Source organism: Lissotriton vulgaris, unplaced genomic scaffold (assembly GCF_964263255.1).
Source record: "Lissotriton vulgaris unplaced genomic scaffold, aLisVul1.2 SCAFFOLD_11814, whole genome shotgun sequence".
NCBI classification, from domain to species: Eukaryota; Metazoa; Chordata; class Amphibia; order Caudata; family Salamandridae; genus Lissotriton; species Lissotriton vulgaris.
In genome coordinates, this window is record NW_028249750.1 from 21024 (window position 1) to 39051 (window position 18028).

The 18028-nt window shown below is 45.2% G+C and overlaps 1 protein-coding gene across 1 annotated transcript in view; it reads left to right on the forward strand.

The window, feature by feature from the left end:
* The window catches only part of LOC147663492 (uncharacterized), a gene marked incomplete at both ends in the record, with an annotated part of 34840 nt that extends 20625 nt beyond the window's left edge, over window positions 1-14215 (forward strand). Inside the window, one exon of the mRNA XM_086950410.1 lies at window positions 14102-14215. Coding sequence (XP_086806536.1) covers window positions 14102-14215 — 114 coding nt within the window. The remainder of the gene's footprint in view (window positions 1-14101) is intronic.
* Window positions 14216-18028: the final 3813 nt, after the last annotated feature.

Here is an 18028-nt window from a genome sequence, read left to right on the forward strand (position 1 = left end):
GCCAAAGAGTGAAGTCCAGCTGTTTAGCAGGGAGGACTGCATCCACCCGGTAAAATAAATGGGGGGACGCCGTCCACCTGCGTGGTACCCCGACTCGAGCCCTGCAAGAGCCCAAAGCCTGGCTCTGATGCTAAGTGGGGAGCTTTAAAAGCAGACCTTTGAGCGAAAAGATACTACTGTCTCTGTCCCAGAGAAATGTTCAGTGAGTGGTGGTGGCAGCATTTCGTTTCAATCCTTAGTACTTAGATATCCCTTTTTCTCTGTGCTAAAACATAGCTGGGTGCCTACTACCCCCTTATGTAAGGTTCAGCATGTTTGTCATGCTCAGACCTGCAGTTACATTCCCATTTGGATGTCGACTCTGTGTTGCATGTATAGTTGCCGCTAGCAGGAGTCCATATTGGTTGCAAGTATATGTATGCTATATCCAGCAGCATCCATTTTGGATTAACTCTAGTGTTAACATGGCATAAGATGAATTTGTTGATGCGGTCCCCCCTGTCGAATTGCATTGCCTGCATTCCTGGACTGGAGGTTATAGCTCTAAACACTGAAGTGTGGTGGGATGGAGACTGGGAGGTCCTTAGAAATTTTATGTGACATATTTAGCACTGGATTGTATATTAATCTTTCTTGTTTACTGGCAATCGGGTGATGGTAGGTGAGTGGGGTGAGCCAGCCGATTCAGTTGTTAGGTAGAGAAAGGTTTATGACCAGCGCCTGGGCCTTTTATCTTCCATTCAGTGGCCCACCCAGGAAGACTGGTGAGTTGGGTAAAGAGATTAAAACCTTGCTTAATGACTACTCCTGTTTGGAGACAGCAACATCACTACCTTCTATGAGAGACTTCACTTTAACACCATACTTAATTTTCTGGACGGTTGAAAGAAGATGAATTTGTGAAAACCAATTTCTGAACTGTAGACTGAATTTCCACATCATCTGCTTATAAACTACTTTAAAAGTGAGATTTGACTGTTCACACTTTGATCCAGTTCCATGCTGCTTCACTGACCAAAGACGAAGGTACTCTGCAGAGCACAAAAACAGCTGCTGTGACCCAGGGCTGATAGTGCTGGTAGCCAGTCTCCTACAGATGAAGGGACATCGTCTGAAACCTCCAACTCTTGCTGGAAAAGATGTGGATGTCCCTGAGCCTACCAGCCAGCTCGTAGAAGGGGAGCACGATGTCCTACAGGAGCTATCTACTAACAGGGCCGGATTGAGGACCAAAACCGGCCCTGGCAAAGTCCTCGGCCGCTCACCCCCCACCCCCGCCGAGCTCTTTGCCGGGGCCGGTTTTCAGCCAATTTTGTTGCAGGGCCTTTTTTTGCAGCTATGCTGCAAAAAGGGCCCTGTAACAAAAACGTCCCCCAGGGGCCCCGAACCAGCCCCCCACCCGTGCGGCGCACCGGGGGATTGCCCGGTGCCCGCTAGGGCCAGTACGGCCCTGTCTACTAAAGGAGGAGAAGCACAGTCACTAAGTCGGGGAGAAGAGCAGCTCAGAAGAAGCAGTTCCCCAAGAGAGTATATCCAGAGATACCCTGTATGAACGTGAGGGTTTTACAACTTCCATTCGCAGGTAAACAGCGACAATTCACAAGAGTGGCCACTTCTGCAACCACCATAGAGGAAAATTGAGGACCTGTCCTGACTCTGCATTCACCGTACCCCAGACCATCACCCCTTTTCCCAGACCAGAGGGAAAGGATTTCCCACCATGAGTGCTGGAGCCATGTGTACTTAGTGCCTTCACAGAGACACTGTTGATCCACTGACCAATGTGGAAAAAGCAGGCTGACTACCAAAACGAACTCAGGTGATGTGAGCATGTCCGCTTATTCTTTGCAGTAAACAGCTACCACACAGACATATCCCAAGTACACCTGACTCTTTAGAAGCACCTGCACTTTTCGATTACAGTTATATGTTAGGGTTATTTTTTCTAATTTAAATGTTTTAATTTCAAGCATATGTTTGCCATGATAGGTGGCAGAGCATACTTTCTTTGTTTCTTCTTTTCATTTTTTGCCTTATGCACGCAATAAACTTTTTTTTTAATGAACCATCACACCAGCTTGTAGTCAATACTTGGTTCATTAATGGCAATAATGCTCATCAACTAAGTACTGCAGAGATACTTGTGGACACCGATTGTTGCAGAGCTGTCCATAAAAAGAATGCACGTTTTCAGACAGAGACCGAGAAAGTCAGCAATGGCACAGTGCACAGCAAGAGGCTGTTACCGGTACCGAGGCAAAATGCTGGCCAGCCTTAGACTTTCAACTCAGTGTGTGTGCAGTAAAACAGCAGATGGCTACAATGGTGCATTTCTAGTTGGAGCAACTTGATTTACTTTGCTTTTGAAAATGCTAACAATAACAGAGAGACTTATGAAATACATACGTTCCTAAAATAATTTATTAGACGGAGTGTTGCTAAACGCAAGGGAGTGCATTATTGAATCTCCAATTTTGGGGCTCTAATATAATCTAGCTAGAAACACTCTATCAAATTCCAGATTGCTTTATGAATGGACTTCAAAGGCAAATGTGATTTCTCTCCCATGGCGAGTGATGAGTAATTTTAGCAATGGACGGGAAGACCAACCCAAACGCTGTACCAAAAAAAAGGAAAAAGGTTTTTGTTAGATAAAGTGGAAAGATGGGGGCACAGGTTGGTGCTTGAATGGGAAGGTATGAACAGCTATGTAGTGAATAGCATCACTTTTTATGGTCTAGCTTGACAGTGCAGCTGTCCCTAGCAGTAGCGGCTCCTAGAGGGAGTGCTGCTGGGCGGTGACGCAGGGCGGGGAGGGCCAGGGTGGGGGGTAGTAAACTAGGGATTATGGCCAAACGGAGGTAAGTATACAAATAAATCAATAAAATGACTTTCGTTGTGCGAGCTGCATCGCAGAATGCAATGCAGTGCGTGTAATGAAATTTGTTTTATTTATTTATTTGTATACTTACCTCAGTTCGGCCGTAATCCGGAGTTTACTACCACCCACCCTGCCCTTCCCCCACCCAGCAGCACTCCCTCCAGGAGCCGCTACTGGTCGCTAGACAATTATGTGAGCACCACTAGAGAGGGACTTTGGTTCTAACCACATGTTGGGAGCCTGGAGTACATGTTTTGATTGGGCAGAAGTTGTGTGCTTCCACAAAAAAAGGTGCTTGCCCTTCACGTAGCTGTGATAATTGTTTCTTTAGCCAACTGCCTAAGCTTGAACTTTCAGAGGCACACATGCCATTAGAAAGCTATTAAAGTGTCTTAGATAATTAGATAATTTGTGTTGTTATTCTTTAGCAGCAGCACAGATGGAAGGAGGGTAGTCATTACCTACATGGATTATTTGGCCTGGCATGACAGTGAAACTGTCACCTGACCTTTTAACCTACACCAATATTATAAATTTCTATTTCCATGCAATTTACTTGTAATGCTTGACATTACCATACCACATTCCATAAAAGCCAGACCTATTGGCATTGCAATGCTTGTTCTCCATGAAGGAAAAGTGATACAGTTGGAAGGAGCAAAAGGTAGAACTTTGACAACATGCCGGGTTAACATTGTTACCCTTGAGTATGAGGATGTAGGGCAGCGTTTCCCAGGCCAATTTCTGGTGGGTCACGAAAGTCCAAGTAATAAATAAAGAATCCTTGAAATTTTGTATCTATCTTGTCATATTTGCTGCACTTCAAAGACAGAAGTCAAATGCCAGCCTATGTCTTCTGCCACACTGTTGCTTCCTTTTTTAACATGAGGATTGGTGTTCATAAACTCCTCTCACTATACAATCAGAAAAAGAAAAGTGAATTATATGACACTCTTGCTGCGGTACAGGGAGTGTGAAAGGAAACACAGCAGGATGTCATTTTTTTGTAACACACAACAAAATGTAAATACTTGGAAATGAGCTCCACAAATTCAGCAGTTAGCAAAGCAAAAATGAAACACACATGATTTGTAATTCAGAAGTGTGATGGAAACAAAGATTTCAATAATTTCAATAGGAGCAAAACAATCTTGGTGATGCACAAAGGATAAATATTCATTGAAACCCGATTTCCACACATTATCATTTGTGTGCAGTATAGTTTTATCAGTAAAACTGTATGCCTGTGCAAATGTAGTGGCCTTTTCAATGGAAAATGTGCCATCTATAAATGACAGTGTGATTCCGAGTTACTCTGTAGTTACATTAAACAATTGCCCGCATCATGTTCATTAAAGCTAGGTGGGTTGCAAAAGGTTGTCTTTCTAAAAATGTGGCCGTTGTTGTGAAATGTTTGAGCAAGCACAAATCTAGGACGTGCATGCTATAGGGTAGAGACCAAGAGATGATTTAAGCTTTACTACTACAGACAGGGAACCCGAATAGAAAGCATTGTATTGAGAAAATGTGCAAAACAAAGAATAGTCCTAGTGAAATTTGAAATTATGTATGAGGTGTGTTGGTCCAGTTATATTGAAGGACAAAGGTCCTTACCCACTCGACGGTGGAATGTTTCTGGATAGGTCCTCTCCTCAAACCGACTGCAACTACAGTACCAGTATGAGCTATGATATTTCTGAGAGGGGAGACCCCAGGAATAGGTGGAAAAACAAGAACAGTTACTCAATGGAGATCATTTTTTGATGGTACTATTTAGGCAGAAACATGTTGACCTCCCCCACTGGGTTCAATTACCCCTTACATTGTTTTAGCTTTTACCCACAGGGGCCAGTAATACAATTTAGGGTCAACCAGGTGATAGTTTTAGTAGCACAGGTTTTAATCCTCTGCAATGTTTATTTCTTCTCACACCAATCCTATTGGCCTAATGGACAAGTCTAGTCTGTCATATGGTGATAGCAATAGACCTGCTACCCATCTCTAGCCTCAAGCAATGTCAATGGGTCATCCCTGTTAGAAATGGGGATCTCTAGTTGGCAGAGGTTGGTACCTTTGTCCAAGTAGGGGCCCTTCTTCCTAGTCAGGGTAAGGAGGATGCACTTCTAAAATAAGCCCTGCTCACCCCCTCGGTAGCTTGGCTTAAGCAGACAGGCTTAACTCAGAGGCAGTGTGGAAAGCATTTGTGAACACATACAGTAATACAGTGAAAACACCACAAATGGCCACCACACCAGTTTAGAAAAAGAAGTAATTTTATCTAAACCAAAACAAGACCAAACAAAAAAATTCCACAATACAGTTAAGTTATCAAGATAACCTTTAAAAATTGGTTATTCACTCAAATACATTTTGCAGCAACAAATAACTCCACCTGGAACTATTACGACGTTGTGACAGATGAAAATCCCAAATTATGGCGCCAACCATGAAGTGCGCAGCGTCAGACGCGGAGTCAAGCCGCCCCCCAAAGAACAGCACCTTGGAAACGATGAAAGAAAAGACGGTGCAGGGGGTCGGGGAGGTGATGGTCCGTTAGTGCCGGGCGACATCGGTTCTTTATGACCCATGGGGAGGTGAAGCATCGGTTCCTTACTTCGAAGCAGGGGAGGTGAGACATCTGTTCCTTATTGTGTCAGGGAGGTGAGGTCACAGTGGTGGCAAGGCGTCGGTTCCTTATGAAGGTGCGGTGTCAATAGATTTGGGATTCACCCACGTCATGTATCGGCTCTGAGTTGATGAAGCCACAGTGTCAGTGAAGTCGGGGCTGTAGTGTGAGTCGGGACGGTGCGTCCTGCTCTTTACCAGTGATGTCCTAGGCTCCGGTGCAGGCATTGGCCTCGGTGACGGCTATGGAGTCGATACAGCATGGCATCAGCAGGCCTATGGTGCAACTATGGATGGTGCTTCGTGCTCTTTTCAAGCGCTGACCACGGTTTTGGTGTAGGTCACGGCATCGCTTGCCGATGTTGGTGTTGCAATTTCCTTTTCTGGCAGCTGAAACAGCAGTTCCAGATGCAAAAATACAGACGGAATTAAGTCTTTGTGTCCCTGAGACTTCAGAACAGGAGGCAAGCTCTATTTCAAACCTTGAAGATCTTCATTAAGCAGGGGGCACAGCAAACACCAAAGTCCTTTTCCTTTCTTGGCAGCAAGTAGCCACTGCAGGCCAACCCCAGGCAGCAAAACAGCACAGGGCCAGTATTCCTCCTCAGCTTCTCCAGCTCTTCTCTTGGCAAAGGTCCCTCGTGTTTCCCAGAAGTGATGTAAAGTTCTGGGTCTGGGCCGCAATATTTATACTACAAAATCCTTTGTTCTCTTGTGGCATAGAAGCACTGTGCTTGGACAAAACTGTTTCTGTCCTCGCTGGTGCAGCTTCCTGGCAGGAGGTGGAGACAGCATTGTGGAAGGCAGACCAGGCCCATTCAGGTGAAAGGAAATCTCCCCCTCCCATACTCTAAATGCAGCCCAGGTCTATTCAGCCCAGCCCTGACTCATCAAGCTCTCTAGAGCCACAGCTCCTCCCCAGCCCCTGTCATCCAAAGCCAGATATGCAATACACAAACCTAGCAGAGGCACACACTGGATGGCTAAGCAAGAAAATTCCCACTTTCTAAAATTGGTATTTTGAAACACAGAATGTAAAAATCACCCTCACTAAAAGATGCATTTTACCATTCTGAGTTCAGGCATACTAAATTTGAATTTCCTACATTGTTCCCAGGGGCAGTTATGTTTATAAGATGTTATTAACAAACTCCCCATTGTATCCCATGGTAACAGGTAGCCTCGCAATAGTGAAAAACGAAATTGGCAGTAATTCACTCTCAGGACATGCCACACACACCAGGGCATGTTCTACCGTTCACATACACTGCACCCTGCCCACAGGGGTTCCTTGGGCCTACCTTTTGGGTGACTAACGTAGGAAAAGGGATGTTTAGGGCCTGGCAAGTGGGTACACTTGCCAAGTCGACATAGAAGTACTAGACTGTACACAGGGTCTGCAATGGCAGGCCAGAGTTACATTTACAGGCTGATAATGTGGGTGGCACAATCAGTGCTGCAGCCCACTAGCAGTATTTGATTTACAGGCCCTGGGAACACACAGTGCACTGTACTTGGGACTGACTAGTAAATCAAATCAGCCAATTATGGAAACACCAATCTATAACAACAATTTACAAAGGGAGCACTTGTACTTTGGCACTGAACAGCAGAGGTAAAAGTGCCCAAAGCATCTAGACCAGCAAAATGGAGTCTAACACACAGCAAAAACACAGGAGGCACAGGCAATAAATGCAGGGGAGAACCACACCAATGGTACCTCGTCTAATAATCCCCAAATGGGACAAATTACCTGAAACCATTTAAGATTTTTGGGATCATTTGGAAGGCATGAAATGAACTGAAGGTAATATAGGCTCTGCTTTGTCACCTTGTGACATTCAGTGCTTAACAAACCTGATAACTGTGTAGGTTTGCCAAGTAGGACAAGTAATAGGTACAAGTTAATTTTGCCTGTCGATCTTTTTTTCGACAGCATCTTTTTATGTGATTTCCTTTTTATTAGAGGAAGATCTTGGATTAGGTGTGACACACACGTTTCATGTTTTAAATCCTGAAAAATATTTTTCTGTCAAGCTGTACATATAGCATGCTTAAAGGAACGTAACTGATTAATATTTGTTTCCAAGAAAAACGAGTCTGATGGATAAGCAGTTTGAACCAACAAAATATAGAAAAGCTTTTCAGAAAGTGACTGTTAGTATGGAAACTGAAGAGCATTTCAAATGATAGGTGGGATGAAAGTTGCAGCAGAAAGAGATCAGTATGCCGTTTGGGATATCTCACTTCCCTAATATTACAGGACCAAATAACCCTATTGGGTTCCAATTATAAGTTGAGGGGAGCCGTATTCCCTGGTGGGATACAACTCCATCAAATTATGACTGGTGCATTCCTGCACCCTGATTGGCTAGGTGCGAAAAAACCAGACCCTATTTTTCCAGCTAATCCACCCAGGGTTTCATCCCATCTCCAAAGTCCTGCAAGTTAATCTTGATTTTCCAACTCACTGAATTTTTGTAAGCTGGTCTCAGTAACTTAGAGCCCTGATTCACCAAGATGCGAAACCAATGCAAAGTCATCACACTGCATAAATAGGGATAAATGTGCCTTCATGGATATGTTGTGCAATGCAAATTTGTCCAGTGCACAACAGTGGGCATTTTTCATCCATGACGGACCAGGCGATTTTTAAACAGGCATTTCTCAGGCTGCAAACAAGGAGCATTTTTGTTTAGAGAGCAAGGGGAATCACAATGTTAATCGATTCTAGACAGACGAAGGTGCAAATCAGAATTGGTAAACACATCTGTCCAACACAGAGAATTAACTAATAAAGTCACTTTTATGAATGTTGTTTTCCTGTGTGATAAATAGTATCTGTCTGTCTGTCAATCTGTCCGTCTGCTGAGCTATCCATCCATACATCCATACATCCATTTGTCATATCTTCAAGATTGTGGTCTATCAGATTGTTACACACACCACCTGTGCACCTTTCCTTGCCTAATAGAAATGGTGGCACTTGATTGTATAAACTATATAATTAACAAATTAAGAATCCTGAATCATAACTTGAAATTTCAGAGTAATGTATTCCCAGATCTTTTTCTGTCTTTTAAAACTTGAGGCAGCGAATGGTCTGGAAGGGCTTATTGGCTGCATTCACACACATTCTGTGAAAGGGTTTGGAATCCAGAAAGATTTTTACAGTAATAGTTACATTGTTTCACAAAAATTCCCCAAATTTCATATTGATCATTATCAAAAAAAATCTAATATTTGCTGACAGACAATAGTAAGTTATACAGAAACAGTCTGAGGAATTAAATACGCATGATTGCGTTGAAAATTTACAAAAACTAAAACCTTACTAAGCACCTTAAATCCTTTGATCATGGTTTCAAGCGAAATTGTTTAGCCATTTTACAAAACAATCAGGTTGTGCCAGGAACTTTAGCCAATTGCAAAGTCTATTGGTGATGGAATGTGATTAAGTTGGTGTTCATAGTGGATAGTCGTACACAAAAATCCTAAACTCTTCACAGGAGGCACATTTAATGAGTGGATTAAAGAGTAGTTTTTGTTCCTAGCGAACCATGCTCTCCACCTCTACTACACGTGTTTAATGGCATTCTTTAAAGGCAGTAAACGTGCTTTATCTATTGATATTTGCCTGGGAACCTTTTTTGAAATCACGAATAGTATTTATTGTGGGTAACATTCTGACTCACTTTTCAATCAGTGGTACACTAAGGGGAGCAGGATTTAAAATGTTCTTATTGCATCCTCCCATTAGTACGATAAGCATGTATTAATGTCCATTGAGTAGTAAGCGCTGTTTTTGGCCATTAGGCACACAGTTGGTCTGTACATGTTTGGTTTATTCTTGACCTCTTTTAAAGAAATGAAATGAGAGAATACCGGTCATTTCTATTAGAAAATGGAGCCGTACAAATGGATGTGAACATGCATAAGGATCTTTACCGTGTACTAACATGTTATATGATTGTGCTTCGCTGGTGGAGCTTATTGTGATTGTTCACAGTATATTAATATGTGTAATTCAGTTGTGTTCCTCCGATAAAAGTATGCATTGAAAAGATAAAGAAAGATCCGCATATGAATATGTTCATAATGCTACCTTTATCCGACAGAGATCTCCTAGAGCCCCGAGCCGTCATAGCGATGGTGCAAGTGTACGAAAGGTTTTTTCTTGCTCAGCCTAAGTTCCTTAAATGATTCAAAATCTGATCTAGAGAGGCTTTAGCTGCCTTACCAGGCACATGCAACCCAAAAAAGAATGCATAAAAATATGTTATATACATATATAGACCGGCTTTGTCTAAGCCCTCTTTAGCCATTGGTTTGTACAATGTAATTTCATTGGGATTCCACCCACAATAGCATGCAACATGGGCCAGTGGGCCAGCTCACTTCAGTCATTGGGTGTACTGCACTTTAATGACAGCATTTTGCCTCTTGTCATCTATGTGCACACCCACCTAATAATAGTGTGATGAACTGTAAGAGTAGGTTGGCCAGGTTAATGGGCCAAGCACTACCATGGTTTATTTTTCACTTTTTCTTTAGAGAAGATGACAGGCACCTTTAAATTGCATAATATTGACTTTCTTTTACTTGTAATACTTTAATATCTCTTACATAAGCATGCAAAAACTAGTTTTCAATTCCCCACTTGACAAGGCCTAACAGATTGTGTTTGCTAATGCTTGTTTGATTTTGGCTAAATATCAAACTAAGCTGTCTATATCTTAAAATTCCAAATACAAATGTAGCTATTGATAAAACATTGAAGCATTGGTTGTTCGTATTCAAATAATACTCTAATCTGTTCAATGCCATTTTACATAAGATTGCATCTTCCCAATGTCTCAGCTGCTCAGTGCTTAATTGAATTAACGATTTCCTAATTTATTTAAATCGTTCAATCCGTAAATCTTCCAAGCATTTAAAGGTCGTTTTGCTCCCAAAATTAGGGTAACACTCAGCGCTAAGCAACACCTTCCTACGATGCAACCACCTGATTACCTGACACCTTAGAGGGGCTCCCACTTTCACCACTCCATTGTTGCCCTGCCCCTTCCTTCCCCATCTTACAATGCAGGGAACATTTTGTGACAATATAAGCCCCAAATGATCACCTCAATTCCAACAGACCTTCCCTCCTTTGACCAGGGGTGTAATGCAGGCCCCTGCATCCAGTGTGGGGCAGGGATTCCCCAGCCTTTAACTCCTAAATTCGTTTTTCACTACTGCAAGGTTTACCTCTCCCATAGGATAACATTGGGTTAATTATTACATTTACTAATGAGTGATTATTGAAAGCAGTCGTTCTCACAGGTATCATTCAGTACCTTTTTTTTTTATAAACAGCCAAATCGCTGCAAGCATTCAATGCAAATTAAAGTAGCAGCAACCCAAAACCATCGACATTTGAATTTAAAAGAAGAAATATATTTAAACCTTACTTCCATTGTTGACAACAACATAACTGTTAGACCTGACATCGTTGGTGTGGTTACCCCTAACTTTTTGCCTTCACACCTCCTATTTTTGCTGTCTCCGTTCTTGCTGACCTTAGGATTCTGTGTTCTTTACTACTACTACCCAGTGCTAAAGTACTTGTGCTCATTTCCTAAAACATGGTAACATTGGCTGATGAAAAATAGGCATATTCAATTTACTTATAAGTTTCTGGTAATGTTTAATACCAGTGCCCAGGGCCTGTAAATTAAATACTGCTAGTGGGCCTTCAGGACTGATTGTGAAACCCACTTCTCTCTAAACATATCTCAGGCCTGCCATTGCAGGGACTGTACGTTTTAAACTGCCATGCTGACCTGGCAAGATAAACCTCTTTGTTAAACCAAGAGGAGCAACTGAGGAAAAAAGGAAGCGTCAAGGGCGCCCTCCACTCACAATCAGAAACATGACGCAACCCTTGTAACGCATCACATATCCAGTAGATACTTAATGGGTCCCCTCTTCTTAATTTTACCTTGGGGGAGAGGTTCTACTACATATCTATGAACTGCCCCATTACGTGTATTTGAATTAAAACCCAACCTGGTCCCATGCCTCGCTGTGAATCCTAAATGTAAGAAAAAAAGTATATATATAGGAAGTGCCTCACGTAATCAACCGTCAAAGAGCGATTGGCAGGTTCTCAACAACTTGCTCACTGTTTCATCATTGACAACTTTCCTATGTAGGCAATGAAATCAACACCCAAACAAGTGCAGAAGAATGTTGTGTGTTCCCTACATACGAAAGTTGACGATAATTAAAGAGTGAGCAGGTTGGCGAGAACCTTCCAATGGCTCTTTGGTGGTTGCTTACATGAGGCACTTTCTGAAAATGCCACTTTCAGAAAGGGTTAAAGACTAAAAAAAATCAAAAAATCTAGCCGACCATTTGTAGGCTGCTAACTTTTAGGCAGACTCAGACCGAATTCACAAATCAATTGGTCTATTACATTTAATTATTAATTTTCAATAATTTCATTTTATAAATCCTCATGACAGAAATCAGATACACATAATGTTCACATTACATCAAACCAAACAAAATTGTGACATAGTGACAAATAAGAAATAACAATAGCTTGAGATACTTTCCAGTCCAAAAACAGAAAAGACAGGTAACCCTCGGATCAAATTTTCAAGAAGCACTGAGGTTACCACTCAATGGTGGTAAAAAGCATTTCATATAATAAAGGGTTACAGAATTTGTTGCATATTTTTCCCTAAGTTGCTACACATTCTTATTTAACTTCTTCCCCTGTTGGTAAAAAGTGCCAACGCGTTTCAAGTCCCACTCTATTTACGGGGACTCTCTTCAGGGCTCCGACTGGACTCTCAAATTAATCTTTGGCATCAGTTCAAGGAAGTGGGAGACTGTTGTGGGGTTGTGATCTTGATGAAAAAGATTCTTTTAACTTCAACAGTCACCTATTCTTCAGTTTGCAGTTATGTTTAACTTGACTTGTGGCCTTGTGGTGCTGGTTTGTTTATAAACTTGCTGTTTGGAATTACTATTGTAAGCAAGTGCTTGCCGTGGCAAGTATAAAATGATCTTATTCACTCTTGTTCGTAATCATGGCTTCTTAATTGCTGTTGGATTACAAACATGTCTTAGTCATTTCTTCCGCATTCCATCGGCTCTCTGGAAACTATGTTATTGAGATGTGTACCACACATGATAGAGGTTCTTAGGTTATCCAGTATTTGGGTGTCTTTCATAGATTCACATGCCTGAATCATTCCCCGTCGTCGAGACGGGAGCCTCCGGTATATAAAAAAGTAATGTCCTAAGACATACATAAAGAGAATAGGTCTAAGGGTCTCACCTTAGTAACCTATCTAGGTCCTTATGCAGGAAGGACCAAATAGAGTAGGCTCCAGGGTCCCACCTTGGTAGCCTATCTGTGTCCTTTTGTAAAAAAGGACCAAAGTAAAAGGAACAACCAATCAGCTACTACCTCCCTCTAGAACCTTCCTGTGAGGAGCCTCAGTCTCTCAGATTTTCTACCGCACGTTGTGCTAGGGAGTCTCCACCTGAGTTCTCCTCAGGAATCTTGGATTTTCTTCTAAACTTTACAGTTTTTCGACTTTCTTTGCTATGGCTGATAGCAAAAAGAGAGCACTTTTCCGACCCTGTGCCTCCTGTGGCAAGATGAGGCTTCACGTGGACGACGAACATGAGACCTGCCTATACTGTCTCTATCCTCACCACCAGTCCATAGACTGCAGGATTTGCCGTAAATTCTCCCACAAGACCCAGAAAGACCGGGAAGGGAGACTTTTAATATGGCTGAACAGGCTTAAGGACAAACCGGAAGGCGACCTGGTCTCTGAAGGTGAGAGCATGTCTGGCGCCTCACAGTTTTCCTTGAAGAGGCCTAGGGCTTCCTCGCCTGGCCCCTCAGACACCCCTCCTAAGAAGTCCAAAAGGTCTTCAGAGGGCAAGCCTACCGTGTCTAGCAAGGACCTTCCTGTCCCCAGGAAGCAACCACTGCTTACTATGACGACGGCGACATCGGCGACCACCTCATCGCTAAAAACCGTCTCTACATCGACGACGACAGTGTCGACGACGACGGCATCGTCGGCGTCTTCCTCGTCGACGAGACTAACACCCTCATCGTCGACAGGTAGACCGCTTTCATCCTCCGCTCCGTCGACGACCAGGAGCACGCCGTCGACGACACGACCGTCGACGAGGACGTCGACGCCGACACCGTCGACGAAAGCCACACCGTCGACGAAGCCCCCACCGTCGACGAAGAGCACTCTGTCGACGACGGTGCCGACGACGAAGCAGTCGACGGCGGAAAAGCTATCAAAGGCAAAATCACCGTCGACGAGAGCGTCGTCGACGGACTTACCGTCGACGAAGACTAAAATTCAACCAATGACGGAGAGCTCCTTAATGAAGCCATCGTCACAGGCGTCGACGGCGACTGGTGCCTGGAAGGAGTCTGAGCTCCTATCACATGCTATGGACGCCCAAACATCCCATGTTACCATCAGAATCTCCAAAAAACCGATTACACCGGAGATGACATCACCTAGTAAGGTCCAGCAGCTAACGCCATCCTGCTTCTTACAGGACCAAGACATGGAGGAGGAAATGTTTACCCAGGCCACTAGTCCTTCAGACCTGATTGTCAAGTGCCAAAGTACTGACGAAGAGCAGGAGGTTGAGGAACCTGTGCCTCCAGTGGTAAATACCCAGGTTCACACTCAAGTGACTCCAATGGTGTGCCTGCCAGCCTCCTTAGTTTCAGACCTGCGCTTCCTCATTCAGGACTACAAAGAGCGGTTTCCACAAAAAGCCACTCCTGTTGTTCCGCCAACCCCGCAGCCAGCGTGTCCGTTCCTGCGCCCGTGCCACGACATAAGCCCCCTCCACTGGTTCTTCCTAGGACACAAGACCCAGCACAAGACCCCATCTCGTCCGAGGACGAGGGAAGAGAACATGAGGAAGGGGAAGTCCGAGACGACGATACAGACGTGGACGCTGACCAAGACTACGTCACTCACTCTCCAGCCTCTCCGGAGCCACAATCCTCTGAGTCTCCGCCCGCAGATATTGGAGGTTTCCACAACCTCATGGAAAGGGCAGCCAAAAGGTTCCATATGTCCATGGAAACACAGGAAACTGACTGTTTCCTTTATGATTTTAAGGAACCAACGAAGAAAACAACAAGATCGATCCCGATCATTGATTACCTACTAAAACAGGGCAAACAACTCATGCAGTCTCCAGCTTCCCTGCAGGTAGTCGTACCCAGACTGGACAAAAAATATAAAGCTACGTCGTCGGCTCCAGCATGCCTCACGGGTCACCCCAAGGCGGACTCTGTGGTCACCCAGGCGGCGCAGAAGAATTCGCGCAACCCTGCATCCCCTTTATCAACGCCACCCGATAAAGAAGGCAGGAAGCTGGATGCCGTCGGAAAGCGTTTTTCCACTACGTCTGCGACGACGGTGAAGATCGCCAACTCCATTGCCCTTCTCGGACGTTACAACCGTCAACTCTGGGCGGACATCGCGCCCTACCTTGCTGACCTTCCAGAAGATCTGAAAGCGGAAGCACACTCGCTCCTCCTCGAGGGCCAAACTTCGACTTCCGAACTAATCGACCGTGCCATTGACGTGGCCATGACTGGCTTCAGACAGCTGGCAGGCGCCGCTGTCCTAAGACGCCAAGGCTGGCTTAAGGCCACCTCTTTCAGACAGGAGATCCAAACCAAAATTCTTGATATGCCTTATGACGGCGATCATCTTTTCGGCGAGAAGATTGACGAAGCCCTCACCGCAATCAAGAAGGACACCGACACAGCCAGGGCCCTAGGTACTCTGCAATCTCGCAATCAGTCCTTTCGTACCAACAGAGGAAGAGGACAATCCTCCTATAGAGGCTCTTATCAAAACAAGTCCTCCTACTCATACTCACAGGGCAAGACGCAGTTTCAACAGCGCCAAAACCAGTCGGGACGTCAGACCTCCTTCAACAAATCGTCCTACAGAGGAAAAGGACAGAAGAGACCCGCAGGCAATCGCCAATGACTCTATCAATTGGCCAGCCCCTCCACCATCACATTCTTTGCGACTTGGAGGAAAACTTTCTTTTTACCTACAAAATTGGCGGCAAATAACAACGGACCGGTGGGTTCTACAACTCCTTCAATTCGGCCACTCTCTGGAATTCCTCTCAAATCCCCCACAGACACCACCTGTCAAGCGCCCTCACAGACACCTACGGCTGCTTCTCCAAGAACTAGCTTCCATGCTTCAGAAGGGCGCAATAGAAAAAGTCCCACACGCCCAAAAGGGGGAGGGATTCTATTCCCACTTCTTCCTAATTCACAAAAAGGGAAAGAAATGGCGACCGATCCTCGACCTGAGAGCTCTCAATGTGTTCTTAAAGAAACAGTTGTTCCGTATGGTCACACTACAAGAGATCCTGGGACTTCTGGAAAAAGGCGACTACATGACATCACTAGACCTACAGGACGCCTATTACCACATCCCTATCCTCAAGGGTCACAGGAAGTACCTCAGATTTGCAGTCGCAGGTGTACACTACCAATTCCGCGTCCTCCCCTTCGGCCTCAAATCTGCCCCACGGATCTTTACGAAATGCCTTTCTCCTGTCGCAGCCTTTCTTCGCCAGCAGGGACACCAGGTCTTCCCTTACCTGGACGACTGGCTGGTAAAGGCTCCGTCGAGAGAAGCCGCAGCCGCATCTTCCAGCGCCTGTCTGCATCTTTTCCGCCGACTAGGCTTGACCCTCAACAAAGAAAAGTCAACTTTAACACCAACCAAAGTCATCACTTTCCTTGGAGCGACCCTGGACACGGAATGCACAAAAGCCTTCCCATCACAGGAGAGAAAGTCGAAACTTATCTCCTTGGCCAAGTCAGTGGCATCCAAAAAGACTCTGACCGTCCGTATCTTCAAATCGCTCCTCGGCATGATGTCGTCATGCATTCTGCTCATCCCGCACTGCCGCCTAAAAATGCGTCCCCTTCAGGAAGAACTGACAAAACAGTGGACACAAGCTGCGGGATCCTTCGAGGACCGCATACGAGTCACCCAACCTATGATCAACAACCTACAATGGTGGAGATCAACCAAACACCTGTCGCAAGGGCTGCCGTTCCTGCTTCCGGCGCAACCACATATCATCACCACGGACGCATCCTTGGAAGGCTGGGGTGCAGTCCTGCAAGAACTACAGACCAACGGAAAATGGACGCCACAGGAATCCAAACTCCACATCAACATTCTGGAGCTAAGGGCAGTTTTCCTGGCGCTCCAATCGTTCCTCCCGCGCATCCGAAACTCCCCAGTGCTAGTCAGGACGGACAACACCACGACGATGCACTACCTGAACAAACAGGGAGGGACGCGCTCTCTCTCTCTCTCTCTCGAGAATCTCAGAGAGTTTGGAACTGGCTTCTCCAACATGGCATAACACTCAAAGCCGAATACGTTCCGGGCAAAGACAACGTCCTAGCGGACGCCCTGAGCAGAGAACAGTCTCTATCCCACGAATGGGAGTTGGATGCGGGAGCAATGGACTACATCTTCGCGAAGTGGGGGACACCACAGATAGACCTCTTCGCCACCAGGGAGAACGCCAAATGCCCAAGCTTCGCAAGCAGGCTTCCCCAACCAGGAACACTAGGGAATGCATTTTCCATAGCTTGGCAGAACGTGTTTGCTTACGCCTTTCCGCCATTCCCACTGATACCCAGAGTAATCAGGAAGATGAAATCGGAGCCCTGCACCCTGATCCTCATCACCCCATCCTGGCCGAGGCAGCACTGGTACACGGAACTTCATCGTCTATCTATCCATCCGCCTCTTCGCCTACACAGTCACCCGACCCTGCTCACGATGTCTCACGGACAGGTTCTCCACCCGAACCTGGGCCCTCTGAAATTGTCAGCCTGGCTCCTGAATACCGCGAGTTCAGCCATCTGAACATTCCGCAGGAGTGCAAAGATGTCCTGGCCAACGCTAGAGCTGACAGCACTAAAAAGACCTATACTCTCAAATGGAAACGTTTCTGCGTCTGGTGTGCGAAGGAAGGTCTGCACCCTTTCCAGGTCACCCCCCAGCAACTCCTGCCATACCTCCTACACCTGGCGCACTCCGGACTGGCCCATGCGTCCATCAAGGTCCACCTGGCAGCAATTTCTAGGTTCACTCGAACTTCTAGGGGCCCTTCCCTGTGGGCGGACAGGCTCATCAAACAATTCCTAAAGGGCCTTTTTAGGTCCTTCCCTAGACCAAAACCTGTCCCTCCAACATGGCAACTCAACGTAGTTCTTCACCAGTTGATGAAGCATCCCTTCGAGCCTATCCACAAATCGGATATCAAATTCCTGTCATGGAAGACAGCCCTCTTACTGGTACTAACCTTGGCCAGAAGGGTAGGTGAATTGCAAGCCCTCTCCATCCAGGACCCTTTCTTACAATTCAAAGAGGACAGAGTAATCCTGCGTACTAACCCACGATTCAT